General features: G+C 36.4%; 1 protein-coding gene across 2 annotated transcripts in view; it reads right to left on the bottom strand.

The window, feature by feature from the left end:
* Positions 1-648: 648 nt before the first annotated feature.
* Positions 649-14,803, bottom strand: part of STK31 (serine/threonine kinase 31) — a 118,182-nt gene continuing 104,027 nt past the window's right edge. For both annotated transcript variants that reach the window (XM_044765853.2, XM_070504528.1), the window contains one exon: positions 649-876. In XM_044765853.2, coding sequence (XP_044621788.2) covers positions 649-876 — 228 coding nt within the window. The remainder of the gene's footprint in view (positions 877-14,803) is intronic.

The following is a 14,803-nucleotide window of genomic DNA, read 5'->3' as shown; positions in this document are numbered from 1 at the left end:
TCTGCTAATTAAGATACTCTTGCCCCTCCTTCACCTTTACCACTTATCTTTTAAGATTTAACTAAGGTACCACCTCCTCCAGAAACCTTTCCCTGACACCTTTCTTCTATAGGATGAGTATCCCTCCTGTGTAATCCCATAAAGCTCTGTCCAGAGCCATCAATAGGTATTCTATATGACATTATGAAGATCTGTTTACATCTCTTTCTCAATAGACTATGCGCTTTGTACACGTTAAGGACTATGTTTTATTTATCTTTAGATCCCCATAACTGGGTACAAAGCAGATGCCAACTATCATTTGTTCACCAATAAGTATGACCCTCATCATCAGCTGGCCAACATAGTGAAAATCTGTATAGGATCTGTCCAAAAATCTAATAACCTTTTCTATTACAAATATCATAGCCTAATTATACAATTTCAAAAAGTAACTACAGACAGAAAATTCTTCCTTAACAACTCCAGTTAAATGAAATGTCAAAGTACACAATTTTTTGCATAGCCAAACATCTTTTATTTTTCACAACTAGAATACCAAAGACACAACACAACTAGCTCCAGAAAACTTCCAGATTTTGTTTATTTAACTAAACAAAACAAAGTTTTGAAAAGCAAAATCTGCAACAACAAAAGAATACTAATCTGTCAATCGAAGTTGGTTTCACCATTTATGGTCTTTTCCTTATATTTATCCAAGTTCTTCATCTTTAATTCTTCTTCCTCTTTATATTGAGTATATTCAGTATGTTTTTCTGGGTTTGGATTTGATTTCCCTTTTGGTAACAAGAAACATTCAGCATTCAAAACTTGCTCAGCAGTCATTGAATTTCTACAACAGATCAAGCTACAGAGGAGGGATTTGACATTATCATCCTACAAGGAAAAAAAAGATGTTACAAAACAAAAACAAAATCAAAACAAACAAAGGACAAACCTGTAACAAGCAAGGAGGACCCAATTCAAAAACACTTTTAATCGATACAAAGTTAAATCAATTTTTCATATTTAGATTTTTAAAGATTTCTACAAAATTCAACTAGTTTTTGTTAAAAAGGAATTATTCCAGTAATAAAAAAAAGTGGAACTGAATTATGGGGAAAATATGTAAAGGGAAAAAAGAGAATAACAAATGAACTATCTTAAAAACTACAAGTGAAATTCAAAAAAAGGACATTTTATGACTTCTTTTCCCTCTTCTTTAGGGCACTAGTCAGCATGTGACACTATGAAAATTTTACACTGAACCTCCTGTCTGGAAAGGTAACCTCCTGCACCTGGTCAACCATTTCTGGTTTCAGTTTTGAAATAATCTCCTCTACCATTATCACTATCATTATAGGACCCACTATTTATTATGTGCCACTATTTCAACGAATGTTATTTGTATTATCATGTTTAAACAACACTATGATGTTGCTCTTCCATTATTTCCACCTCCCAAACCAACTGGGTATGCCTTTTTTTTGCCCCCTATGATGACTTCAATCAGAAAACAGTTAACATTTAATAAATTTCACCTGTTTATTACTAGTATCCTCATTAGACTCTAAGATCCTTAAGGTCAAAAATTTTAGTTTATCACTTCATCTTCCAAAACTAGCATAGTGTGAAGGATACAGCAGATATTCAGTAAATATTTGCTACGTGAATAAATGCCAATGCCCATACTGCACTCTACAGAATATGTTTTTAAACATTTAAAGATAGTACCTTCAGTAGGTGTAAACTTAACTAAAAAATGCAAAATCTAAATAAGAAAAAAGTAGCACATGTTTCTGAAAACCACAAAAGTAGATTTAGAACAAATAGAAAATCATATGTTCTTAGACAAAAAAACTCTCCTAACAAATGTGTCAATTTTCCCTAAGTTAATACAAAAATTGTTCAATATTCCTATAAAATACAATCACTTTTTTCCCCCTTGGAGTAGATATGTTAATTGTAAAGATCTTTTAGAAGAATAAGCAAGAAGAGACGTGAAAGCTGATTAAAGAAAACAACACAGCAATGAGAAAGGAACGAGTCCTTCCAAATATTAGAAGATTCTATAAAGCCTGTTAATTAAAAGAATATGGCACTGGAATATGAATAGATAAACCAATGGAACAAAACAGAAATACCAAAAATATACTCCAGCACAAATGAAATTTTAGTATATGAATTGGTGGCATTTCTGATGGAGGGAGGGGTAAATTTTTAATAAGAGGTATTGGGACAAATGGATACCCAGTGGAAAAAGATAAGATCAGATCTATTCCTCACACCAAACACCAGGATAATTTCAAATGCATCAAAAATATAGATGTAAAAAACAAATTAACATAAGTACTAGGAAAAAAACAGTTTAATTATTCAATTCCCAAAAGTAACTATAGACAAAAAAATTTTTCCTTAAGCTTTTCCCTTTTGTAGATTATAAAATTTTACAAAATCATAAAACACAGTCAAGAAACAAATAAAAAGTAATCTCTGAAAGTCAAAACCAAAACTAATGAACTTAACCATATATGAGGTGACATAATCACATAGAACATAATTATTTCAAGTGATCTAAAATAAGTATTTCTGATTGTACAATCTTAGTGTGATAAAGATCTAGTGAGAGAGATCCCAACATCAAAAAGAAATACCGTCAAAGAAATGTTAAACTGCATTCGATAACCTAATAACATCATTGTTACTTTCAAACTTACATTTATTTCAAAATTACATTTATTGTAGGTTAAAGCAATTGTGCAATTGTTAATATGATAAAAACTAAGATTGTTAGAGTAAAAGGAAGAGAAGATTTGAATTTAAAATTAAGTAAAACGCCTATAGGGGCCAGCCCAGTGTCACAGCGGTTAAGTGCGCACATTCTGCTTCAGCAGCCCAGGGTTTGCTGGTTCGGATCCCAGGTGTAGACATGGCACTGCTTGTCAGCCCATGCTGAGGCAGCATCCCACATGCCACAACTAGAAGGACTGACAACTAAAAATACACAACTATGTACTGGGGGGTTTTGGGGAGAAAAAGGAAAAATAAAGTCTTTAAAAAATAATTTTTTTTGAAGCAGAGTGCATGAACTTAACCACTGGGCCATGGGGCTGGCCCCTATAATTCTGAATTTGATTTGGAAATACCTATACAATGTCTGTATTCATTTCTTTAAAAAATGCACTTCCTATTGAAAAGACCCAATAACAATGAGCAATCTTTGCATCCATATTTTTAAGTGTAAATTTCCTACTAATTGGGATTCAGGGTTCCTTGGAAAAATGGCTCATTTCATTTATTGGGCAAGGAATGTACAAGATAATCAGGGACACCTTATGCAGAAAGCAAGTTAGAAGAGATAACTAGATTTGTGACAAAGGTCACAGGATTCATCTTGAATAGAGTTTTCAAAAAGATGGAACGATCTGAGCAAAAAGATTGACTTTTTTTAATGACTTAAATGAACTGAGACACACTGACATATGCTTAAATTCATGAGATTATAATGATGCTATTTAAAATAAAAATTTGTAAATCTGATTGCTACCTTCTAGAGGTTGCTAAGACACCAACTCATTATTCTTAAAACTGCTTTCCCTGAAAGGACTAAAATTAAGGGTAACCCAATAGCTGTTGATACAAAGTTTACCTTTAGAGAAGAATTCCAATTAATAAACACAGATGCAATAACAGAACTGGACAATCTTCAATAAAACAAAGTATCTAGACTATCAACATTCACTGATAGTAAAACTGTCAGGCAGTGAATGGAAAAATTAAATAACAGATGGATTAGGCTGACAACACCTGAACCCACTGATGAATCTTACTGTGATAAGTGAATACCAAATAACACTCCTCACATGACACAACCAGATGTGCAAAGCACCACCTATAAAATATACTTGCCGTACAACCTGAATCTGAAATTAATCAAGTCTCCATATCTACCAGATTTTTTTTAATTAGAGAAAAGAGAAACATGAAATAATACCATAAAGATACAATCAGCCAACTCCAAAATGTGGAAAATGGAACAGTTTCTTCATCACATAAACAGCATGTAGAAAAGGAGGTAGGTGTGGGAGAACTTTATAGATCAAAAGAGATTTAGGAGATATATTATTCCAATATTTGTAGATCTCTTGAGATCTTGACTTGAAAAAGTATATATAAAAATATACTTGAGAAGATTAGGAAACTTAAATATGACATTAAAAAAATTCTTGGGAATGTAAATTGGTGCAGGCACAATGGAAAACAATATGGAGTTTCTGCAAAAAATTAAAAATAGAACTACCATCTTACATATAGAAAACTAAGGAATCCACTAAAAAAGTCAGAAGACTTAACATTGCTAAAATGGCAATAAATACTCCCCAAATTGAGCTACAGACTGAATGCAATCCTTATCAGAATCTGAGATGAATTCTTTGTAGAAATTCACTAGCTAATACTAAAATTCATATGAAGGAAAGTGACATCAGCAATATGGCAGAATAGGAGGTCCTAGCCCTTATCCACCCACAAAAACATTGATTTAACCAACTATTCACAGATGAAAATACCTTCTTTACAAGAGCTCAAAAGTTCAGCTCAGAGGTTAAAGCACCTGGTAGAGCAAAAAATCTGAGAACAGCAGCATGGAAAATGCTAAGAACAGTTCTACTTTACCAGTCACCTCTTCCCAAGTTGGCACAGCTCAGAGCAAAGAGAGTCCTCCTCAGTCCATGATTTCTCTCGAGAGTGTGAAGTTAAGTATCCAGACTCCCCAGCCTTTCAGGGTACTGCCCAAGAGGCCCTCTTCTGTCTTGCCTCACCCAGAAAGCTGAGGGAATCAGCATGGCTGGATCATCTAGGGTAGCTAAGGACAAAGAAAAGGGGCAGGAGCTCTCAAGCAAATGGTGCATGGATCTCAACAACCAGCTCAAGGACCCTGCCAGCTGGCCCACCCTACAGACCCCACCAGCCAAGCTGGCCCACACACAGACCCTGCCAGCTGGCCAACACATGCACAAACCCTGCCAGCCAGCTAAACCACTCATGGACCCTATCAGCCACCCAGTTGGCCTGATCACAGCCCTGGCAGCTGACCCAACTGTGAACCCAGGAAGCTGGCCTATGTGTGTCCCTACTGATGGTACCCTGTATGTCCTCACAGACAGCACAGATCGCAGCAGCCAGCTCAACTCTGCAGAATTGGGAGAAGGTAACCCTGAGATGACTCTATCAGGAGGGAGGGAGAGTAGTGGGGCTTACACCTATCACCCTGACACACTGGTACACTGGCTTAGGGAAAAGAAGCAGGCAACTCTCAATATTTGGCATGGCTCTTCTGGGTAGGGAGAAGGTACACACACAGAAATCTCCTTCAGGAGGGAGGGAGAGACATGGTGCTTGCACCCAATACCCTGGGCATTTCAGGACACTGCCCCAGGAAAAAGGAGCAGGCAGATCTCAGCGCCTGACACGGCTCTGTGGGATCAAGAGAAAGCACACAATGCTAAGACTTCTATTTCAGGAGCGAGTATAAGGACTGAGCAGGCACGCCATAGAAAAGAACTGAGAGACCCCCCCCCCCAACCCCGAATCTCTAGCCAGGCTGCCTGGTGAAGATCCTTCCTTACCAAAGCCAGTCCAAGAACAATGGAAAATATGACTGCTTCTTTAAATGCACAGATACTAACAAAAAGCTACAAGAAACAGGAAGAATCAGAGAAATAAGAAAACACCAAAGGAATAAAATAAAGCTCCAGTAACAGGCCCTAAAGAAACAGCGATATATGAATTGACCAACAAATCAAAATAATCATCTTAAAGAAGCTAAGTGAGCTACAAGACAAATAAATAAATCAGGAAACCAATGCATCAACAAAATGACAAATTCAACAAACAGAGAGAAACCATAAAAAAGAACAAAACAAAATGACAAACTCTGAAACTGAAGAATACAATGACCAAAATAAAAAATTCAACACAGAGCTTGAACAACAAACTCAATTTAGCAGAAGAATCGTGAACATGAAGATAGATCACCTGAAATTACACAGAGGAACAAAAAGAATGAAGAAAGTCAACAGGACTTATGAGACACCATAAAAAAACAATATACACATTATGGGAATCCCAGAAGGAGCAGAGAAAGTGAAAAGAAGCAGAAAGCTTATTTATAGAAATAATGACTAAAAATTCCCAAATCTGGAGAGAGGAATGTAAATCCAGGTTCATGAAAGCTCAAAAGACCCCAAATAAGCTGAACTGAAAAAGGACTATACCAAGACACATTATAATCAAATTGTCAAAAGTTAAGGACAAACAGAGACTTTCAAAAGCACCAAGAGAAAAGCAACTCATCAAATACAAGGGAACCCCCATAAGACTGTCAAGAGATTCTTACCAGAAACTTTGCAGGTCATGAGAGAGTGGGATAATACATTCAAAGTGCTCAAAGAAAAAAACTTCCACCCAAAAATAGTATATTTGACAAAATGCCCTTTAAAAATGAAGGAGAGATAAACATTCACCCAAATAAAAACTGAGGGAGTTCATTACCACTAGACCTGCCCTACAAGAAGCCTTCTTCAAGTTGAAATGAAAGGACACTAAACAGAAACACAAAGGCATATGGAGTATAAACCTCACTGGAAAAGGTAAATATATAGACCTTAAATACAGAATAATGTAATAACGTAAAGGTGTTGCATAAATCACTTTTAACCTTACTAGAAAAGTTTTGGGGCCAGCCTGGTGGCACAGTGGTTAAGTTCACACGTTGCCCTTCGGTAGCCCAGGGTTCAACGGTTCGGATCCTGGGTGCGGACATGGCACCACTTGGCACACCATGCTGTGGCAGGTGTCCACATATAAAGTGGAGGAGGATAGGCATGGATGTTAGCTCAGGGCCAGTCTTCCTCAGCAAAAAGAGGAGGATCGGCAGCAGTTAGCTCAGGGCCAATCTTCCTCAAAAAAAGAAAAAAAAAGACAACAGTATTAAAAACAACTATAGGAGTGACATCATCATCATGGCAAGGTGAGCTGTTCCCTTTGTCTCACCCCTGTAAGTTACAACCAATTGGACATCCATTGACCAACAAAGGACTCCCTACAAAGTACAACAGAACACTAGTGAGAGATCCATGCATCTACATGTGAAAGTGGGTGGACTGGAGACAGTGGAACTAGGGGAGCAGCGCTCTCTTCTTCCCGTGGTGGCAGCGATCCAAAATAGATCCTCACACCATTGCACAGCAGCAGCAATCCAAAACATGGATCCTCACACTGGCACACATGCCAGCAATCAGAGGCTGCACAGGAAGACAGCACTCATGGCTTAGCCCCTGCTCCCCACCATGGAGGCTGGGGGCACACACATCCTGAGCATTCAGAACATAGAGCAGAGCTGGTGACTCAGCCCCCTCCTCCTCCCCTGCCAGTAGTGCCACTCTTTCCAGCGGTGGGGACAGCATCCAAAACACAGATTTCCCCAGCAGGGAGGGGGTGCCCTGACCTGAGATTTCAGTAAGTACATCATCACACATCAGCAACCAGAGGCTGCAGAACCAGCAACCACACTTGTGGCTTATCCCCTGCCCCCCACCAAGCAGTAGCAGGAGACACCTACAACCTGAGGTGTCAGGGACCACAGCAAAGAGCTTATTCAAAGAAATAATAGCTGAGAACTTCCCAAACCTGGGGAAAGAACTGGATGAAGCTAATAAAACTCCTAATTACCTCAACACCAAAAAACCTTCTCCAAGGCAGTATATTAAAACTGTCAAAAGTCGATGACAAGGAAAGAATATTAAGGGCAGCCAGAGAGAAGAAAATAACTTACAAAGGAACCACCATCAAGCTATCAGCGGATTTCTCAGCAGAAACTCTACAGGCTAGGAGAGAGTGGAATGATATACTCAAAATATTGAAAGACAAAAACTATCAGCCAAGAATATTCTACCCAGAAAAGTTATCCTTCAGATATGAAGGAGAAATAAAGGCTTTCTCAGACACAAACACAAACAAAAGCTGAAGGAGTTCACCACCACTAGACCTGCCTTACAAGAAATGTTGAAAGGAGCCCTCCAACCTGAAACAAAAGGCAAAGGTATACAAAGCTATAAGCAAGTGATAAATTAGCAGAAAGAATCAGAAAATTGAAACTCTGTATCAGAATAGGTTAGTAAACATTTAACATAAGGCTAAAGCAAAACAAAGCATCAAAAATAACTATAATCACTTCAATTTGGTAACAAACTCACAATACAAAAAAGGATAACTTGTGACAAAAAAAAACAGAGAAGGGGAAGAGGAAAAGGATGGAACCTGCATAGATTAATGGAGATAAGATGCTATCTGCAGAAAAATGACTATCTCATCTATGAGATCTTTTATACAAACCTCATGGTAACCACAAATCAGAACAGAGCCAAAAAACATGAAAATAAGAGGAAACTGAGAAAAACAGGAACCCACCAAATTGAAATGGCAGACAAGGAATACAAGGAAAAAGAAACAGTGGAAACATAGAACAACCAGAAAGCAAAAAATAAAATGGCAGTATTAAGCCCTCATACGTCAGTGTCATCTAAATGTAAATGGACTGAATTCGCCAATCAAAAAACACAGAGTGGCTGGATGGATTAAAAAATAAGACCCAACAATATGCTGCCTCCAGGAGACTCTTCTCAGCTCTAAAGACACATATAGGCTCAGAGTGAAGGAATGGAAGATGATACTCCAAATGGCAACCAAAAGAAAGCAGGTGTAGCCATACTTATATCACATAAAACAGACTGCAAGCCAAAAACGACAAACAAGAAACAAAGATGTATATTATATAATGATAAAAGGAACATTCCACCAATAAGACATAACACTTATTAATACATATGCACCTAACAGAAGAGCCCAAAGTATATAAAGCAGCTATTAACAGACCTAAAGGGGAAAACTGACAGTAACACAATAATAACAGGGAACTTTAACAACCCACTTACATCAACGGATAGATCACCTAGACAGTGAGTCAACAAGGAAGCAGTGGCATTAAAAGAAACACTAGGCCAGATGGACTTAATACATATACATAGAACGTTCCATCCAAAAGGAGCAGAATACACATTCTCCTTACATGCACATGGAACATTCTCAAAGACAGACCACATGTTTGGAAACAAAACAAGCATCAATAAATTTAAGAAGATTGAAATAATTCAAGCAGCCTTTCTGACCACAATGGAACTAGAAATCAACTACAAGAAGAAAGCTGGAAAAGTCACAAATAAGCAGAGACTAAACAACATGCTACTGAACAACTATTGGATCACTGGAGAAATCAAAAACACCTGGAGACAAATTAAAATGAAAACATACCAAAACTTATGGGATGCAGCAAAAGCGGTACTAAGAGGGAAGTTTACAGCAATACAGGCCTACCGCAACAAACAAGAAAAATCTCAAATAAACTAATACTATAGAAAAAGAACAAAGTCCAAAATCAGTAGAAGGAAGGAAACAGTAAAAATCTGAGCATAAATAAATGAAACAGAGACTAAAAAAAAAAATAGAAAAGGACCACTGAAACTAAGAACTGGTTCTTTGAAAAGATAAACAAAACTGACAAACTCTTAGTCAGACTAAGAACAAAAGAGAGACAACTCAAATAAATCAGAAATGAAAGAGGTGAAGTTACAACAGATACCACAGAAATACAAAGGACTGTAAGAGAATACTATGAAAAGCTATACACCAACAAATTGGATAACCTAGAAGAAACGGATAAAGTCTTAGAATCATATAATCTCCCAAAACTGAATCAAGAAGAAACAGAGAAGCTGAACAGACCAATCACAAGCAAAGAGATTGAAACAGTAACCAAAAACTTCCCCAAAAATGAAAGTCCAGGAACAGATGACTTCTCTGGTAAATTCTACCCAACATTCAAAGAAGATTTAATACTTGTCCTTCTCAAATTCTTCCAAAAAATTGAAGAGGATAGGATGCTTCCTAACTCATTTTACAAGGCCAATATCACCCTGATACCAAAACCAGACAAGGATGACACTAAAAAATAAAATTAAAGGCCAATATTACCAATGAACATAGATGCAAAAATCCTCAACAACATATTAGCAAAGTGAATACAAACACTAAAAGGATCATTCACCACAATCAAATGGGATTTATTCCAGGGAAGCAGGAACGGGTTCAAATCCACAAATCAATCAATGTGATACACCACATTAACAAAATGAAGAATAAAAATCACACGGTTATCTCAATAGACGTATAGAAAGCATTTAATAAGATTCAACATCCATTTATGATAAAAAATCTCAATAAAATGGGTATAGAAGGAAAGTACCTCCACATAATAAAGGCAACATATGACAAACCCACAGCTAACATCATGCTCAACAGTGAAAAACTGAAAGCTATCCCTCTGAGAACAGGAACAAGACACGGATGCCCACTCTCACAGTATTCGACATAGTATTGGAAGTCCTAACCAGAGGAAGAAAAAAACATAAAATAGATCCAAATTGGAAAGGAAGAAGTAAAACTGTCACTATTTACAGATGATATTGTAGCCGCCCCTGACACAGGAAGGGTTAATAATCACTGGAAAAAGCTTGCCAACAAACTGTGACCCGGAGGTGAGACGGCCGGTTAGCCAATGACAGGTAAGACCCCCTGGGGGGCCAACCTAAGACAGGCGGCGGCCACCCGGGGGGCACAGATGGAGAAACAATATCGATATCAGAAGCACAGCAATAACATGATAATATCAAAACAGAGGCCAAGGGAGGGCTCCTTGAGAAATCACTAAGAGTTCTTGGCATTCGCTAATTACTTCATCCAGAACACCTGTGTATGTTTAACAGATGTAAGCTATGTATATATTGAAATGCTGGTTATAATAAACTCAGAGTGGCCATCAGCCCTCTCCACATCTATCCTGATGTGTACACTGGATTGCGACACCGACAGATATGATTTTAAATACAGAAAAACATATAGAATCCACCAAAAAACTATCTGAAATAATAAACACAGTAAAGTTGCAGGGTACAAAGTCAACATACAAAAATCAGTTGTGTTTCTATACACTAGCAATGAACTAGGAGAAAGAGAAATCAGGAATACAACCTCATTTACAATCATAACAAAAAGAATAGAATACCTAGAATAAATTTAACTAAGGAGGTGAAAGACCTGTGCAATGAAAATCATAAAACATTGTTGAAAGAAATCGAAGATGATACAAAGAAATGGAAAGATATTCCATGCTCATGGACTAGAAGAATTAACACAGTTGCTTTTAAAAGTCCATACTTCCTAAAGCAATCTACAGATTCAATGCAACACCTATCAAAGTTCCAATAACATTTTTCATGGAAATTAAATAAAGAATCCTAAAATTTATATGGAACAACAAAAGAACCCCAAATAGACAAAGCAATCCTGAGAAAAAAGAACAAAGCTGGAGGTATCAAACTCCTAGAATTCAAGATACAGTACAAAGCTATAGTAATTAAAACACCATGGTACTGGCAGAAAAAGAGACGCACAGATCAACGGAACAGAATTGAGAGCCCAGAAATAAACCCACACTATGGACTAATTTACAAGAAAGGAGCCAAGAACATACAATGCAGAAAGGAAAGACTCTTCAATAAATGGTGTTGTGAAATTTGGACAGCCACATGCAAAACAATGAAAGCAGACTATTATCTTACCCCATAATACACAAAACTTAACTCAAAATGATTAAAGACTTGAACATAAGAACTGAAACCATAAAATTCCTAGAAGAAAACACAGGCAGTACACTCTTTGACATCAGTCTAGCAGCATCTTTTTGAAAACTATTACTCCTCAGGCAAGGGAAACAAAAGAATAAACAAACAAATGGGTCTATATAAAACTAAAAAAGCTTTTGCACGATAAAGGAAACAATCAACAAGACAAAAAGACAGTCCATCAACTGGCAGAAAGTATTTGCAAATCCTATATCCAATAAGGGGTTAACTTCCAAACTACATAAAGAACTCATCCAACTCAACAATAAAAAAGTGAACAACTCGATCAAACAATGGGCAGAGGATATGAACAGGAACTTTTGCAAAGAAGGTCTATAAATGGCCAACAGGCACATGAAAAGATGTCCAACACCACTAATTATCAGGGAAACACAAATCCAAATTACAATGCGGTATCACTTCACACCTGTCAGAATGGCTATTATTAAAAAGATGAGAAATAACAAGTGCTGGAGAGGATATGGAGAAAAGGGAACCCATATACACTGCTGTTGGGAATGTAAACTGGTGCAGCCACTACAGAAAACAGTAGGAGATTCTTCAAAAAATCAAAAATAGAAACATCATATGATCAGCTATTCCACTAATGGGTATTTATCCAAAGAACATGAAATCAACAATTCAAAGAGACTTAGACACTCCTATGTTCATCACAGCATTATTCACAATCGCCAAGACACGGAAGCAACCGAAGTGTCCATCAACAGATGAATGAATAAAGAAGATGCATTATATATATACAACAGAACACTAGTCAGCCATAAAAAGATGAAATCTTGCCATTTGTGACTACATGGATGGACCTTGAGGGTATTACGCTAAGTGAATTAAGTAAGACAGAGAAAGACAAATACCATATGATTTCACTCATATGTGGAATGTCAACAAACCAACAGATAAACAAGGAGAACAGATCAATGATTACCGGAGGGGAAGGAGGTCAGGGCAGGGCAAAAGCAGTAAAGGTGCACACATGTATAGTAACAGATGGAAACTAGACTTGGTGGTGAACACAAGGCAGTCTACACAGAAGCCAAAATATAATGATGTGCACCTAAGATTTACATAATGTTATAAATCAATGCGACCTCAATAAAATAACAAAAAATAAAATAAAATATAACTACGAAAATCTTAATCGATACACAACATAAAGGATGTAAATTACAACATCAATATCATAAAGTGTTAGGAAAACCAAAGTGTAATGTTTGAATGATATTAAAGTTAAGTTGTTATCAGCTTAAACTAGACTGGTTAAGATGTTTTATGTAAGCCTCAGGTTAACCAAAAATAAGATACCTAAAGATGATATACATACAAAAGAGAGAAAGAAATCAAAGCATATCAACCTAAAAATCATCAAGTCCCAAAGGAAGACAGGAAGAGAGGAACAGAAAACCTACAAAACAGACATAAACCAATTAACAAAATGGAATAGTAAGTCCTTACCTATCAATAATTACATTAAATATAAATGGATTAAACTCCCCCCCCCAATAAAAATAAATATAGTGGCTAACTCACCAAGACCAGAAAAACCCCAACTATATGCTGCCTACAAGAAACTCACTTTACATTTAAGGACACATACAGGTTGAAAAAACAAGGGATGGAAAAAGATATTCCATGCAAAAAGTAACCAAAAGAGAGCAGAGGTGACCCTACTCACATCACACAAAATAGACTCTAAGTCAAAAACGCTCACAAGAGATAAAGAAGGTCATTACATAATGATAAAAGAGTCAATTCAACAGAAAGATATAACAAATATAAATATATATATACACACACACACATATATATACACACACCCCCAAAATCAGACAACTTAAATACATGAAGCAAATACGGGCAGATCTGAAGGAAGAAAAAACAATACAATAATAGACTTGAATATCTGACTTTCAATAATGGATAGAATATCTAGGCAGGAAATCAATAAAGAAAGGTAAGACTTGGACAATACTACAGACAAAACAGATCTAACAGACATATACAGAACATTCCACCCAAAAACAGCAGAACACACATTTTCCTCAAGCATACATGGAATATTCTGTAGGATAGATCACATTATAGATCACAACACAAGTCAACAAATTTAAGAAGACTGGTATCGTCCCAAGTATCTTTTCCTACCAGAATGAAATGAAACTAGAAACCAATAACATCAGGAAAATTCACAAAGATGTAGAAATTAACATACTCTTGAACAACCATTGGTCAAAGAAGAAATAAAAAGGAAAATCAGAAAACATCAAGACAAATGAAAACACAAAATACCAAAACTCACAGGATGAAGCAAAAGCAGTACTAACAGAAAAGTTTGTAGCAATAAATGCTTACATTTAAGAAAAGAAAGATCTAAAATAATCTAACTTTAAGGATCAAGGAACTAGAAAACGAAGAACAAACTAAGCCAAAAGTTAGTAAAAGGAAGAAAATAATAAAGATTATAGCAGAAATAAAGGAAACAAAAAATAGAAAAGAATTTTGATGAAACTAAGAGTTGGTTTTTTGAAAACATAAACAAAATCAACAAACTCTTAGCTAGGCTAAGAAAAGAAGACTAAAATAAATAAAATTAGAAACAAAAGAGGCATTACAACTAATGCCACAGAAATAAAAAAAGATCATAAGGGACAACTATGAACAATTATAGCCAAAAAACTGACAGCTCAGAAAAAATAGATAAATTCCTAGAAACATACAACCTACCAACACTGATCACAAAGAAACAGAAAGCTTGAACATACCAATAATAAAGAAAGAAATTGAATCAGAAGTCAAAAACCTCCCAACAATGAAAATCCCAGGGCCAGCTTATTTCACTGAAGAATTCTACCAAACATTTAAAAGAGAATGTCAATGCTCGGCAACCTCTTCCAAACAACTGAAGAGGTGGGAACAACCCCAAACTCATTTTATGAGGTCAACATTACCTTGATATCAAAATCAGATAAGGACACTACAAGAAAAGAAACACAGGCCAATAACCCTGA

Source organism: Equus asinus, chromosome 1 (assembly GCF_041296235.1).
Source record: "Equus asinus isolate D_3611 breed Donkey chromosome 1, EquAss-T2T_v2, whole genome shotgun sequence".
Taxonomy (NCBI): Eukaryota; Metazoa; Chordata; class Mammalia; order Perissodactyla; family Equidae; genus Equus; species Equus asinus.
The sequence above is the reverse complement of the archived record's forward strand: the minus strand, read 5'-3'. Positions and strand labels throughout refer to the sequence as shown.